At 32.6% G+C, this 15,623-nt stretch overlaps 2 protein-coding genes across 2 annotated transcripts; both read right to left on the bottom strand.

Annotated features, from left to right (window-relative positions):
- Window positions 1–363: 363 nt before the first annotated feature.
- LOC111696635 (uncharacterized) lies at window positions 364–6,272 on the bottom strand. The gene is made up of 6 exons (XM_023466310.1): window positions 6,161–6,272; window positions 6,017–6,085; window positions 4,989–5,092; window positions 4,119–4,434; window positions 1,822–1,939; window positions 364–537 (listed from the first exon to the last, which is right to left on the bottom strand). The coding sequence occupies exons 1-6, from the start codon at window positions 6,241–6,243 to the stop codon at window positions 379–381; spliced, it is 849 nt and encodes a 282-aa protein (XP_023322078.1). The 5' UTR covers window positions 6,244–6,272; the 3' UTR covers window positions 364–378.
- A 25-nt stretch (window positions 6,273–6,297) lies between these two features.
- On the bottom strand, window positions 6,298–15,310 carry LOC111696633 (armadillo repeat-containing protein 6). Its single transcript, XM_023466306.1, has 17 exons — window positions 15,248–15,310; window positions 15,015–15,058; window positions 14,445–14,509; window positions 14,121–14,218; window positions 13,151–13,218; window positions 12,180–12,270; window positions 11,949–12,028; window positions 11,681–11,751; window positions 10,721–10,787; window positions 9,959–10,055; window positions 9,515–9,583; window positions 9,215–9,287; window positions 8,793–8,860; window positions 8,347–8,447; window positions 8,187–8,270; window positions 7,578–7,707; window positions 6,298–7,263 (listed from the first exon to the last, which is right to left on the bottom strand). The coding sequence occupies exons 1-17, from the start codon at window positions 15,290–15,292 to the stop codon at window positions 7,165–7,167; spliced, it is 1,350 nt and encodes a 449-aa protein (XP_023322074.1). The 5' UTR covers window positions 15,293–15,310; the 3' UTR covers window positions 6,298–7,164.
- Window positions 15,311–15,623: the final 313 nt, after the last annotated feature.

Below are 15,623 nucleotides of genomic sequence, written 5' to 3'. Positions count from 1 at the left end.
TAATAATGTAATAATAAATATAAGATATGATAAAATAATAATAAGAAATATAAGATATGATAATGTAATAATGTGATTATAATTCTAAATGACCTTACAATCCAGTAGTAGCAGTATACAATAAAGAAAAAGACGGTCAGTTTCAGTTTCTCTAGTTTCAGGTAGAATAACAAAAATATCTCATTCATAGTAGGACTGGGCAATGTTCCAATAACGAACGATAAGCGTTTGAAAATTTACGTATGATTCCGTTAACGGCAAATTTGAAATCTTAAACAAACAGAAAACAGTTAATAAAAAACAGTAAAAAAATTACAGTAAATCACGAACAGGTGTGTGTTAACTTTTCTGCTAAAAACTGCAGAAACTTGCAAAAAATCAAAATATGATATTTTTAAATGTTTTGATTGGTTTATAAAGAATGACTAGAAAGGTTAAAAGATTACCTAGTCCTAAGAGTTTAGCTAATTCTAGATCTAACGGTTCCTTCGGTCTTCTTCCTCTTCGGGTTAAGTTATGAACGTTTCTTAGATGGGACTGGAGACAAAACCCATTTCAACAATTTTTCAAATGTTGACAAAATATCTTGGATTAAAAATAAAATATTTGTAGTGCATTCTTTTTATTTCTAACATTTATATAATAAAACTCTTCGTTCATTATATTTATTTACAGGGAGTCTCAAAAAAACCGGTCTTTAAGACATTGTAGCACTTAATATGGTTAGATTTTTAAAAAATTCATATTTTATTTCAATATATTTAATAATAGTTTACAATTAATTAAAAATAAATATTTATAAAAATATATACATGTTTATGGTCTTTCTATTAATAATGTCCTAAAGGTTCGTAATACATTTCTCTGCTCTATTCAGTACATCCATAACTGTGCTCTCCTGCAATTTCTCTCTCCAAGGCCAGTTTTAACTCGTTTAAAGTCCAATGGTTTTAGGTCAGGTGTTCTGGCCGGCCAATCATGCCCTCTAATGGCTATTCTGCTACAACTCAACCCTCAAACTTATGGTCTTGATATCTCATGTTATGATCAGTAACATGGCATGGTGCGCCGTCCTGCTGCCACCATATTAAAATTTCTTAGTTCTAATTCAGCCAAAGCTGTGATTTGCATGTTTTTTAGACCCTAGTGCAATTCAATAATATGTCTAAAATTTATTCTAAAAAAAATCAATTCATGAACTCATCAAAGCCAAAATGATATACTTCAAACGGTCAATACTTCCTCAATGTTAGTGCTACATGCCTCAAATTGGTATCAATTAATCAGAAAGGTTCCATAAATTTCAAACTTATTCAAAAAAAATTTTAAAAATTGAACCATGGTTAGTGCTGCGATGTCTTAAATATCGTTTTTTTTCGGGACACCCTGTATATGTATTGTATATCCTGTATATGTATATCCTGTATATGTATATTTATATCCTGTATATGTATATGTATATCCTGTATATGTATATGTATATCCTGTATATGTATATGTATATCCTGTATATGTATAATGTATATCCTGAAGATTGTGAAAGCATAAAACAAATTGTAAATACAATAAACTAAATCTTTAAATAGTCTTTGTTAAATTCTTTATACTTCGTTTTTTTAACTTTTTTGTTTTTTTAAACATGAACAATGTCGGGTACTCGAGCTAGAATTAAATATAACTGCGAACCAATAAGATTTAAAAAGAGTATGATTTGAAACCAATAAGTGTCGGAGTAAGGAATCATTTTTATTTCCTTGGTTGTTGTTTTATGTGGGTCTACAATAGACTTAGTAAAATAAAAAGATGTTGTAAGAAATGTTCCTTGTACTCTGAACTATTATGCAGTACATGAGAACAGCCTGGTTGGGAGCAGGATACAGGATTAGATACTGTGACATCTACTCCAACCAGTCCTTCATTGCTTTCTTCTGAATGCTTCCTACTCAAGTAATTCAAATCAAATCAAGTCGATTCAGACCGTTTTCGAATAATAAAAAAAATATTTTGTGAAAATATTTAGTGTAATATCCCAATATATTAGGAGAACACAGGAGTTTGATCTACACTACTCTACAACGAGAACTTCAAATCTACAAACCAAGATTTAACTTCAGTGGCATCAAGATTTGGGATAAGCTGACTATTCTAAAAGTAATGTTATAATAATCAATTTTATCTATGTTGTATATTAATCAATTTTATCTATATAGCCTTATGCCAATTTTATATTCAAGACCAGCATTGATTTTAAAGTAAAGTAAATTGATTTAAAAAGTTCAAATGTTTCAGATAATGATGTATGATATGCATCCTTATGTAATGACCATTGATTAACACTTCCACCTAGGTGTGTAAAATACAGTACTTTCATATAAACCATTACTGTACGTACTGTAAAATCCCCCCTGCCCTGCTGCCTTTTCATATGTATTTATATAGGTGTTCCCTGTATTCGAACACCAGACTGAAGTGTTCTACATTAACTACGCTAGACTCAGGGAAAAGACCATTTAAATAAGCCATGTAACCGTACGTTTTATCAGTTAAAAGGTGAAAGGATAGATTAATCTATATCCTCGTTATGTTGAAGAAATGGTCTGTTGGAATAGGTTAGGAGAACATTCTGTACATGAAGATCGAGAGGAGAAGAGTGAATGAGAAGTTATGAGTGGATTGACTGGAGCAATACCCGGCTGAGCTTATGGGATCGACGGAACTACCTGGATACCATAGCAGGTTTCACAGTTTTTTTTTATGGATTTTGATGAACCCTGCAATGTGGATTTGTTTAGATGCAGAGATTGTTACGGTAATAATCTTCATGAACCTTCCATGGAACTGCCTGGAAGCCAATCACGGAACTACCTGGAAACCACTAACGGAACTACCTAGAAAGTCCCCACGGAACTACCTGGAAAACCCACGGAACTACCTGGAGTATTTGGATAAACCCACTTTGTTTGTGAGCTGCTCTGGATACAGCAGGAAACTACGTCTCTGGTGAAACTCCCTGAAGGAGATCAAAGTGAAAATATCCTCCCAGGCCACATTGAGGATAAATGCAGGTTCGTCAAGTATTTAATTAATCGTGTTTTGAAGCTGAATATCTTGTCAACCTTGAATATTTAGAGATGCTGAAATTTGGTTAAACACGGGTTGGAGCTCACTTATCTAGTCACAGGAGAATACTAGCACCTGGAGATCACTTTTAGAAACTACAGCTACTGCCATACACAGCGTGCACTATGTAAGTTATGATTCCATGTGTTTTATGGGAATATTCTGTAACTGATGGGCGGCATCTAAAGAGACATGTTAAGACTCCTTGTGTTTTATGGGGATTTTCTGTAACTGACGGGCGGCATCTAAATAGACACAGAGAAAGGTGAAAAATGATGAACCGGCAGTTTAGCTTTAAGATTCATCTAGAACAATAAAGGTTTAAGTTTTGCTCATTTATATGGTAGCTTACAGGGCAGGGGTTCATTTTAGCAAATAAAGTAGCTGGCATTTTTTAAATAATAAAATGTTTAATAAATATGTTTAACTTATGTATATTTTTTCAGTAATTCACCGCAACTGTTGCTGTATTTAAACCTAGTATAAATAAAGATATATGCGTTTCGACCAACGGCGAATGTAATTAAGGCAGTGATTGTGTATGTAACTCTTTTATGCTCAAGAGTTAAATGTTTTTAAGTGATTTTCGGCCAGCGAGCACATTTAGTTTTATTGAAGTTTTTAAGAACCTAGGCTCAGCACTTGTTTTAACCAATTTAGATCGTTTTTGTTATAAAAATATAACTAGATATAAACTATCTAGGATTTTGAGCTCAACCTGAGCTGAGATTTAAAAGTAAAAAATTACCATTTACAGATTGGTTTGATCTAGAACTGAGTCTATTAGTTAAACCTCGCGTCTTTGCTTGGGCGTAAATAGGCGCTAAAGCTGAGGTTTAATCTTTTTATTCTTTAAAATCTCAGCTCTACGCAATATGCGTTGTGCCAAGTATCCTCAGCACAAGAATTTCCTACATTTATGACAATTTAGAAAAAAAACTTTATTAAATCTTCTGAAGGATAGTAATAGGCCAAAAGATTTGAATTTTTGGATTTACCTAGAAATGTGTCTTTGCATACTTGGTTTCTTATCAAAACCTAGTCCACAAAAAGAGCAGAAAAATTGGCCGCCTTGATGTCTTCTTTGTTCCTGTATCAGGGTTCTGTGCGACCGTGTCCTGTGTTTGTCCAGTGAGCTTTTTAAACGAAATGCTTTGCTGCAAAATGAACATGAAAATTGTAGTTTACTGTTCTGCTGGGGTATTTTTTTGAGGTTAGATGATACAGCCTCCGTCTCCAGATTTTTAGATGCCTCTATAGCTTCTGGCGGCTCAGTATCTGTTGCAGTAGTTATTGGATCATCTAATTCAGCTTCTATCAATTACAATTCGGATTAAAGGACTGCTAAGCAAACTTATTTAAGAAGACCCTTTAATAAAAGAATGTCACCAAGATTTAAAATTAAACTATTAAAAACAATTATCCAGGGAGTGGCTAGATTTCATAAAAAATACTATCTAAAGCAATCTGATGATATAACTTTCGAGTACCTATAAAATAGGCCACCTGCGTAAAAACTCAAATAGCCTTCATCTATAGTGAGCACCAGTAAACTGTGGAATAGGAAGACGACATTAAAGCAATCCTCAATTATAATTGAAACGCAAATAGTTTACTTAGGTAGCATAATAATCACTAAATATGTGGAATGGTTTGTGAACACTGCCATGTGCTGTACTTCATGCTATTTAAAACCCTATCTTGAGTCCTATTCCACAGCTTTCTGGTTCTCACTGTAAATTACTCCATAATAGGTCTTTCTTTAAATAAACGATAACTTTACTTTGTGAAAGTAAAGTGTTTTTTTACAAATATAAAAAATACTGTATTTATAATAATAATAAAACATGAATTCCATGAATAATTACCGTTGGTTTTTAATTCTTCAGTCCTCCAGTCCTCCTTGTCTGTTAGGGAATTGAACCAAGCCCTGCAGGAGGTAGAAACCTTCTCAAGAATCTCCTCATCATCCCTGACAAGTTGCAATGCATTATATTACAGGAGAGCAATTAAGTTTGAAGCCCACTTTTTCACTAGAAAATAATTGATTAAGAGGATAACTTAAAAAATCAATAACTTGTATTTATTATTATCATCATTTTTATCATTTTCATCAAGGAGTGCGTTTCCAGAGCGTGCTAGAACCTGCACATCTCAAAATGAACCCTTTTTTAGAGTCGTAGCTAAACCAACTTACTAAATTTATTAGGACTAGGCTTTTAGGGCGCTTCGCGCCCATCTTCTATTTAAATTGTGAACATGTTCTTTTTGTTTACATTTTAAAACAAAGAAAAAAATTCGCGGATTTTCAAGAATTTAATTTGTTTAACAAAATTAAAAACCTTTAAAACACATTTTTTTTAAATTTTTATCATTCATAAACCTTCCCTGTGGTCACGTGATGTCCCGATCGGTTCAGCCGTTTTAACGTTTATTGGATACAAACAAACAAACAGACAAACAAACAGACAGACAAGCCAAATTTATAAATAGATTGTGCATAAAACGTAAATGTCTAAATCTTATCTAACGACAAATGCCTACACTATATATTGTGATTATCACTATTCAATGAAATTCGGGCGAATCAAAAATANTCTTATCTAACGACAAATGCCTACACTATATATTGTGATTATCACTATTCAATGAAATTCGGGCGAATCAAAAATATCATTTGTAAAGAAACATCCTGTTTTTAAAACGATAAACATTGCCAAAGAGGCAGAATTAAGCGTATATATAAAAATAAAAGATATAAACTTTTTTTTTAAATGAATATAAGATAATGCTTCGAATAGATTATTTTTATCTGACTAAAAAACGTATAGCAATAAAACAAATATTTTTGGGCAAATTCTGACTAACAAAGATTTGATATTGTACAATATTTTACCCAAACTGTTCTCGGCAAGTTCGACTATGATAGACTGCTTTACTCTCATTCTGCTTTATCCAGATTTCTCTAATAAAATCAAATCTGAATTAAATAACTGAAATAACTGTACAAACATATAAATATTTAAAGAAGAATGTTTACCTCATATCATAATCGTAAAAGCATGATTTTATCGCCAATACAACATTCTCGTCGAATCCAATACATCTTCTTATTTTTGACATTTTCAGTCTAAAGTTGATTTATATATCAGAAATGATGGTTTATTTTTCGACCTACGGTAATCCGCTTTACTCCACTTCTGACCTACGACAAATCCACTATACTACACATCCGACCTACTAGCACGTGGTTTATGGACATGTGGCTCAAATAGTACAAAAATAAACAGCTGGTAGGTCAGAAGTTCAGTAGAGGAGATGTTGTGTATAGACGATATAACATTACCATCAGAAATGCATGTTTATTGTTAAGCAAAATTTAAGGCGGGCTTATAAATAAAAACTAAGGGAGCACTGGTTAGTAATTTTTGTTATTAATTAGCATACTTTGTTGAATACTTAGTAATTACTGTAGTGTAGAAAAATTTCGGATTACAAAGTAAGCAAATACTAATGAATTCACTTAATTTACTGATTTTTAATATGTTTATCTTAGAGATGTGGTGCAGAATTGCAGAAATGAAGTAGTGGAAGTTTTAAATCACAAATGGCCATATTAAATTACCATGATTGAATTGATTGATGAAAGCTGACATCTTTATAAGAAAGAAAGAAAATCTGTGATTTTTTTAACATAAGGAAGTAAAATAAATATGCAGAACAGATGGGTCAACCGATGCATAGTCAAGGACCTTCAGGACTTAGTGTTGCATTTGGTTTAAATTAGGTTCGGTATAGAAGGAAGATGTTTAGAGAGTTCAAGCAGTAAGGAAAGAACCTCTATATTAGGATTCACAGTGCAACCAAATTTTTTGGCTAACTACTGGGTAGTGTGATTTACTGAACAAAATAATCAGAAAAAAATAATAAGAAAGTGTGAGACGTATTTTACAGTCTAAAGTATGTTCGTTGTGGAATGTGCACAATGTTTTTGAAGTCTTTGAGATTTCTTCTAGTCTTCTTGTTCTAGATATATCTCCTAGTCTAATCCTCTAGTCCTGGAGGTTTAGCACCTGTCCATCTCTCCTTGAGTTCAACCTTAAGATCCAGATCACGAAGAGCAGATTTTAAAGTATCTCCAACCTACAATTTTAAAACTTGTACAATGTACATAAACAATTACAGCTTAATGCAAAATCAATAGATAGAAAACAAACATTAAAAAGTTTAAGACATTTTTGTTAGAAGGGATAAAATAAATTCCAGATTTTATATGCTGCATTCAGTGGCATACTCAGTAGGGGTGGGNGGCGCCGTCCCCCCTTGGATCAATGAAATATATGGTTTTCAGGGGATTTTTGGGAAAAAAATCGAAACTCCCTCTGGTAAGTACGCCCCTGGTCTTGTTTTAACTTTTAAAAACAATGTAATAATGTTAATACTATTAATATATTTACCTTATCCCCGTGTTTAAGTAGAGCCAGGTTAAGTAGATCCTCTACCCCTAGATCTATAAACTGTGCTCCTAATCCTTTATCTCGGCAAACTATATTCCGTATAGCTGATGCACACGCAGCTTGCACTCGTCTATAAATTTAATATTAATTTTTAGATGATTATCAATCTCGGGGTTTTAATAAATAACTTATCAGCTTTTAGATATCAAGATCAATGCTGGATCTTGTTCTTTTGCTAATCGGCAGATAAATATAATCTTTATTCGATGGTAATCGTACCCATTCAGGTTAGGAAGGAAGGAGAGAAATAACTAAAATAAAGATATCGATAGGTATGGCTTATTATTAAAAGTATCAAAAGTTCTCACTGTGGATATCGAGATCAAGCGATCCCGATGAGTATCCAAAACAAAAGTTCCCAACTCTGAAATCGTGAAAATACTAAAAAGACTGACAAGAAAAGGGTATAGCAAAAAAACCGCTGCAAACTTACCAAATCAAAATAAGCCAGTTCAGATCAATGTTGGTATGAGACTCTTGGAATGGTTTGTGATTTAAAAAACATATTTTAAAGACAACAGAATAGTGATGAGAAAGAATCTCGTTTACCTGTTTTCTGGATGCCTAGACTGAGCTGTGATAATAAGTTGAGCTCCGTCAGACTCCAAAACCTGTGCAGAGTTCTCTGGTTGTCTAAAACAATTGAATTTCTGTTTAATCGCCTAAAAATCTTCTGATCTCCGGAACAAGACAAGAACCGAGATGATACCTTAGACAAATAGCAGCAATCGCCTGGAATCCATTATCAACTGTGACAGGTCGTTGCATATGATCTTCTATAGATGCCATTATCAAGGGAATGCCTCCTCCCTTCAAGTATATTCAAATCAAATATATACAGGACGTGAGAAAAATTCCAATACAAACAGTTAAATAAACGCATGTGAGGCTNCTAGACAAAAAAAACCCCAAAGAGGATTTTTAGAAAATTGGATTTTATAACAAAATCTTCATTTTGAGTGATAAAGTGGCTCCGCAGGGAAAAATGTTTTAGAATCTATTCTTAAAAATCATATTAAAGGGGGGAAAATTGTCAAGGGCGAGGGGGACGTCCTCCTTAATTTTCCAGGGGTGGGCTGCCCTCCTTTCGCCCCCCCCCCCCCTAAAGCCACCACTGTATAAACGTCTAAACTATTTCTAATATGAATATATTTCCTTAGCAATATCACTTTTTACATTGTCGTTTCCGGCCAACACTTTTAGCAGTACCAGGGATCTAGTCACTAAAAATAAAACATACATTAATAAAACAAGATATTTTATATTTATATAAAATGAAGATATAAATTTATATATAAATTTATATACAATGATGATAAGATGGTAAAACATGTCCATTTCACAACTAAATAATACTAAAAAGAAAAAAAATCTTTAAATTCAATATATATTCACTAAATCAAATAATCATATGAAATAAAATGCTAACCCTCCTTTTTTGTTGTTATACTAAGGGGGTTACTGTTAAAAGCTGACACTGAGTGTCAGGTTTGGGTAAAAATCTTTTGTTAAAGAATTTTTTATAGTTCAACTTTGTCTTGGGAAATCAAGTAAAATGGCTGTAAATAAAGTCCTACCTAGTTCTGCTTCAGATCTATGGTTTAAAAGGATATCGTGAATAAACTTGAGACCTCCCCCATCAACGATCTCCTGACAAATTCATTTCAAATGAAATATCATTTTATAGGTTTTTTAATCAAATATTTTTAAAACTAATTTTCAATCATGCAAAAACAACATTTAATATCATAGCCAGGGAAATTGAACTAGCTTGGTTTACAAATTCTACATTGAGAGTGTTGACTATTGTAGAACAAAACTGGTTTCCAGACAAAGCTGGGTTCCCAAGCTAGTAATCAATAACACCTAGTTTTCACCTGGCAGTATTCATTTCTGACTGCTAGGCTGGCCAGAGCTGACAAGGTCAAACAGAGCAACTCTTTATCCTACAAATTGATTTATCAAAATGAAGAAAAACAAAAGATAAACAAATCCGAAAATGGGAACTCTTGTATTGTGGATATCGCGATCAACGCTTGATTTCGATCTTTTAATAACCTGCAGATTAATTAAATTTGTATTCAACATCACGCATAGTAATCATACCCAGTCATTTAACTGAAATGAATAGATAAAGTATTAATCCTCAAATCAAAAGTGTCCAGTGTGGATATCGAGGTCAAGCTATCAGAATTATGAGTACCCAGCACAAAATTTTCCAGCTCTGTTCATACATACATGCGCCCACTTATTTTTCGATCTAAGTTCCAATCCTAATAAACACAGTATTTGTAGTTCCTATTATTATTTAAAATACCAACCTGGGCAAACTGTGTAAGAGAGTTTGTAAGTATACTCAGAGCTTCATGGTTTTCTACAATATCTCGAGCATGGTCGTGGGCTTTACCAAATGGAACTCTAAATATCAGAGATTAGTATTTTACTGGTCGAAATGGAAACAGGAGAGGGTGGGGGGAGGGGGGTACATTTTCAAAGAAAAATTGGTCAATTTTATTAGTATTTTACAGGGCGAAATGGAAACAGGAGAGGGTGGGGGGTACATTNCATCTTTGTTTTGAAATGTAAAGGGTGAGATGGGGATAGGGGGTACATTTTCAAAGAAAAATTGCTCATTTTGCAGGTCGAAATGGAACCGGTGAGGATGGGAAGGGGTTGGAGGGTCATTTTAATAGAAAAAATGCTCAATTTTATTAGTATTTTACAGGTCGAAATGAAAACAGGTGAGGGTGGGAGGGGGGTAAATTTTCGAAGAAAGATTGCTCAATGATAATCACGTCAAACTAAAGTAAATTGGACGTAAAGTTGAAATCTTTTATGTTACTAATCAAAACTCCTTCTATTGACGCGCTATAGAGAACAAAACTGTTTTGAATTTCTTCACTGTAACTGGATAAATTTCCTTTCTGCTTAAAATCAAAACTAGAGGAGTTCCAAAGTATCAAAGTCATAGCAGGGATGTCTGTTTAGTTTGCAGTGTAATGGTGTAAAATAAAAAAAATACTAAAATGCTCCCCACGTGTAATAATTTTTAACCCCTCCCCTCCGCCCTTCCAGATACCAACCGTATATCATCATCTTGCACTAGAGCCATCCAGACTCTTTTAACTCGAAGCAGATGATCACGGGACCCTGGTAAAAAGTAAAGTAAAAAACCAAAAACAGTCAAATATTTAGCGTGTTTAATTCATATTAAATATATTCATAATCAGACGATCAAATGTCTAATATGTTTCAATAAAATTATTTACAAGAAACAAAATATGTTTTACTTTTCCAATATAATCAGAAAAAAAAACCAAACTTGTTGGGTCTAATAAACCATTTCGAAAAAGTAACAAAAGGCGAGAAGTATGAAAACTATAATGGCAAGTTGAACTACTTATCTCAAGTGCTCTCAAGGCCACGCTAGAGAAAACGTCATACTTCTTGCTAATTATTAGTTCCGACCTAAGATTTAGCCACTTTACTTGCTGAACACCACACCATTTTTTGTCCGCACCACAAATTACGTCACAATTAACCACTATTTCGTCCGGGCGTTGTATCTATGTTTTCAATTGTATTTTTTTATGCCTTATAACACTTTTAAAGTACATTTTAGCGCAAAACGGAAAATATGTGTGGCTTATATATTTTTCGTCTGGACCACACACTTTTCTGTTGTTTTCTTATTTTACTCCTAAGCTACACCTTTAAGGTGATAGTCGCTGGGATTTTTAGAATCTACAATTTAAAATTTACATTTTTGTTTAGAAGGAAACAGCAATTGGTTTTTATTTGCTTGAGGTATTATGCCAACTGTATCTATATAATTTAATATTTAAAACCTTTTTGAACTTGGCGTGGCTCAAAATTCGAATATAAGAATGTATAGTACTTAAAAAAAGAATGTAAACAATGCCAAACAAAAAGAAGGTGTGGTCGGAGGAAAAAATGGTGAATTGTGTTGTCATTTGTGGTCGGACGAAAAAATGTGTGGTGTGCCTTCCCTCCCTAAATTGACATGATGACACACTAATTACCTGATTTAGCAATGATACTTGTTGAATCAAGTAAACCGCTGTTAACTATATTCTGCCGGTTGCCCTCATGTCTGAGATAGAACACAATTTAACAGGACTAGTATTGTGAAGAAAATATTTATATACATATAACACTATAATTATTTTGGTTTGCTGTGCTATAAAGTTCTTGTAGTAAGTTTCAAGGGTACCTTTGTAAATTAGGCATTGCCAATTTTGCATGAAGGGTCAGTTGAAATTAAGCTTACAGTCCCTTTAATCAATATACCTGACACAGCAGACAAGTAACCAGTCCAGAGCATGAATCTTTAGATCATCTTCTTCAAGAGACTCTTTCAGTAAACTTATCTAAAACAACTGTATCAGAAGGCAGCAGCTCAACTTAAATCAAGTAATAAATTATTTAATTATTTTGTGAACTGTATTTATGCAACATCTATTCTGTTTCAGTAATTACAAAATACTGTAATGTATTGTAATCTTTTTGTATAAAACTTACCCCTTGTGATTCCAGATGGTCTGGATTAGTGTCCATAACAACAGCAAGACACTTCAGTGATTCCTTTCTCACCACCAGATCCTCAGATTTACTGAATTAAACAAAACATTAGTTCATTTGTAAATATGTATGAACTTTATAAATAAACAAAATATTGACCTGAGCTTAGAACAATTACGATTTAATTTAACTTCTAATCAAGCTAAAAATATTTAATAGGGAACGATTTAATATTATTTAGGGACGAGGGGATAGAAAAAATTACAATCTATATATAAATTTGGCTTGTCTGTTTGTCTGTCTGTTTGTATGTTTGTATCCAATAAAAGTCAAAACGGCTGAACCGATCGGGCCCAAATTTTTTGTGGGACATCTAGGGACCCCAGGGAAGGTTTATGAATGATTGAAATTTTAAAAATTTGTGTTTAAGAGGTTTTTAATTTTGTAAAAAAATTTAAAGTTTTGAAAATCCGCGAATTTTTTTTTAAAAATCCGCAAAACTTTTTTCATCTTTGTTTTGAAATGTAAACAATTCGAACATGTTCCTAATTTAAATAGAAGATGGGCGCGAAGCGCCCTAAAAGCCTAGAAAGAAGGGCGCGAAGCGCCTTGAATTTCTAGTATAATAAAATTATCTTCGAAATCAAACTACAATAAATTATTATTTCATTAAAATAAATGCACGCTTTCCGAGCAAAATGTTGTTCAGTTGCTAAATTCTTTTCAAATGTTCAAAATATTTGTTAAATTGTTCAAAAGCTTATTTATTTTACCTAAGACTTATACTTTTACTAAGGGTTTAAGAACTTATTTTTGTGCAACATTTAAGGATGAAGCATATTAGTAATACAATTAGGGAAAAATTAATAAATGTAATTACAATTTGAATTCGAATCTTTGCAGAAACCAGTCATAAAAAAACACAATATTTATATAAACACTGGATATTTGTCTTTATTTACAATGTTTACCCTGCAAATCTGGTGAGGAAACTGTAGGCTCCATTATTTGTGGCAAGAACTCTCTGTGCCAGATCATCCTATCCGGCAGATCAAATATTAACTAAGGGATTGTAATCGTACTGTAACATGACAAAAGTAACCCTCCGTTTATATAATGCATCTAACGTCTACAAGGGTAACCATTAAACTTCTATCTATATATCGATAGTGGAAATGTGTCAAGTATATACTTTTTATTAATTAAAAATTGACATAATTCCTTCTGATTCTAAAGTTCTTAAGGGAAAATTCGTAGGATCTGAAACCTAAAACTGTGGGAAAAAACCCAAATCTGAACTGTTGAAAAAAGATTATCTCTGAATGATATATCAAGTTATAAATTAGTAATTAGAATAAAAATAGGCGAAAAAAAACCAATAATTTGAAAATTCTTCTTTGATCGCAAAATCAGTAAATCTTAACAAGTAAAATCATGACCTGGATCCAGATCCATTATTTATTAGGGCGGATTTAGGATATGAATCTTAATCTGCATCAAAATAAAATGGATCCTAAGCACTGCCCTGAGCTGGGAACTTTAGAATGGATAAACTTTAATCCTGACTTCTTGATCCGAATATCCACTGTGGAAACTTTTCATTTTTGTCTTAATCCACTCTTTTTCTCTCTCCTTGGATATCCGTTAATTGTTTTCTCCAATGAGAATATTTCTGTTCTTTCATTGGTTGCCCGCTTTTTTCTGTTTGGCTGCTACAGTTTCTCAGATGATTAAATATTAATTTAAATTTTATCGTTTTTCATACACTTTTAAGATAATCTTGCAAGATTAGGTTAATCTTGAGATTATCAAAAAGAGAGGATCAAGCATTAATCCCGATATCCCCCATTCTAAAGTTTTCAACTCTGCTATAAGTGAATGTTGCCACTCTGAAATTATTTCATTGATCTTTTACATGTGATAAATGATTTGATCGCATGCCTTGCATTTATCCGCAATAAGTTGCAGATTCTCAACTTTTTCTTGTATCGAGGAACTAGGCTGCAGTTTATTCAAGGCATCCAAAACCTCGTGGGAACCTAACAACCAAACCAAATTCAAAACTATCAGATCAGAAATGATCAAAACAAATTAACAAAACGCGGATTAATTACCATTAAGCATGAAGGCAAAAGATTAAATTATGAAAGAGGTCCAAAAAACACTTAGTTACAGTCTAACATCAATTTGTGAAATAATTTTGAATTGAATCAAAAGAGGTGTATCAGTATTAAATGCGCAATAAGACAATTTAGAATTTAGTTCCTTTCTCTGATATAACGATATTGGTCAGGTTTACACCTTGTTGTTCAAACTGCTCTTTAGCCTCTCTTCACCAGTTCTATCAATTCATGTTGAATACGAGTAAATATAATAACAAAACTTTACAAATTCAAGTATTTTTGGTTTTAACGGGAAACATTTCGAAAAATGATCCGACGCAGAATTTTTTTTTAATATCTATCAATTCGATTAAACTGATATTTAATATTTGCGGACAGCTAACAGGGGTTTTTTGAATATCTAAAAATAAAATTTTTCTTCAATTATTTACGAACTGGCAAACTCAGTGGTTTGGTACTATTTTTTCCGTTGTCACCTTAATTAGGATTAGAAAGTTAGTTGCAGGGTTTATGATATCTTTTACTCAGTAAAATTGAGCTCATTTTGAGATGAATCTGAGTAAACCAAACATGAAACAATATGTTCGCACATATTTAAGAACCTTCGGACCTTAAAATAATAGGTTCATCCCTACAGTGTTTTTAAATACAATTAAAAAAAAGGAACGTTCAATCAAATAAGCTGAAGTAAAGATTTTTGAAAAACTGGTTCCTAACAGCTTCTTCTCTACTCATCTCAAACTCTTCCATATTCTCCTGATCAGAATGTCATTATTATTATATTTATAATATAAATGATTAAAAAAATAATTACAAGTTAATTACACGGTTAACGTTAATGTTGCCTTAAAAATATGCTTATTTGGTTGCAGACTGTGTGCTGGATTCTTTAAAGGTCTAAAAGACAATTTTTATCCGGACTTGACAAAATAAAATGAAACATTCCTTGACTATGTCTTCGAACGTTTCCTGACTGATGACCCGAACCATTTTATCTGAAAATCGTTTTAAGCTTTATAAAATTATAAAAACTGCTCTCCAGGATAATTAATTACGAGACATCTTGGTATATCTTGATAAGATACACTTTTGTATTGCATTGCAATCAGGAGTTTACTCAATTATTAAAAATTACATTTTATTTTAAAGATTAAGGGTAAACTAATCTTTGCTTAAATGGGAAATATAACCAGGGGTATATATTTTCCTAAATACTATTTTTTTCATAACACCTCCCCCCCATGATAGGGATATTTGTGCAAAGTAGATTTTTATGGATAATTCGTGAAAATATTTTGTACCCCTGGGTATATTTTTCTAT

This window comes from Eurytemora carolleeae, unplaced genomic scaffold (genome assembly GCF_000591075.1).
Source record: "Eurytemora carolleeae unplaced genomic scaffold, Eaff_2.0 scaffold99, whole genome shotgun sequence".
Classification (NCBI taxonomy): domain Eukaryota; kingdom Metazoa; phylum Arthropoda; class Copepoda; order Calanoida; family Temoridae; genus Eurytemora; species Eurytemora carolleeae.
The sequence above is the reverse complement of the archived record's forward strand: the minus strand, read 5'-3'. Positions and strand labels throughout refer to the sequence as shown.

Coding starts and splice junctions, on each gene's coding strand:
- LOC111696635 (XM_023466310.1), bottom strand. CDS start 6,243: ATGTCAAAAATAAGAAGATGTATTGGATTCGACGAGAATGTTGTATTG. Junction 1,940..4,118: donor ATGCAAAGACACATTTCTAG/GTAAATCCAAAA, acceptor TTACTTGAGTAG/GAAGCATTCAGAAGAAAGCA. Junction 538..1,821: donor ATAATAGTTCAGAGTACAAG/GAACATTTCTTA, acceptor TTTTGTCTCCAG/TCCCATCTAAGAAACGTTCA.
- LOC111696633 (XM_023466306.1), bottom strand. CDS start 15,292: ATGGTTCGGGTCATCAGTCAGGAAACGTTCGAAGACATAGTCAAG. Junction 13,219..14,120: donor TTATTGCGGATAAATGCAAG/GCATGCGATCAA, acceptor TCTGCCGGATAG/GATGATCTGGCACAGAGAGT. Junction 10,788..11,680: donor AAGTATCATTGCTAAATCAG/GTAATTAGTGTG, acceptor ACTTTTTACCAG/GGTCCCGTGATCATCTGCTT.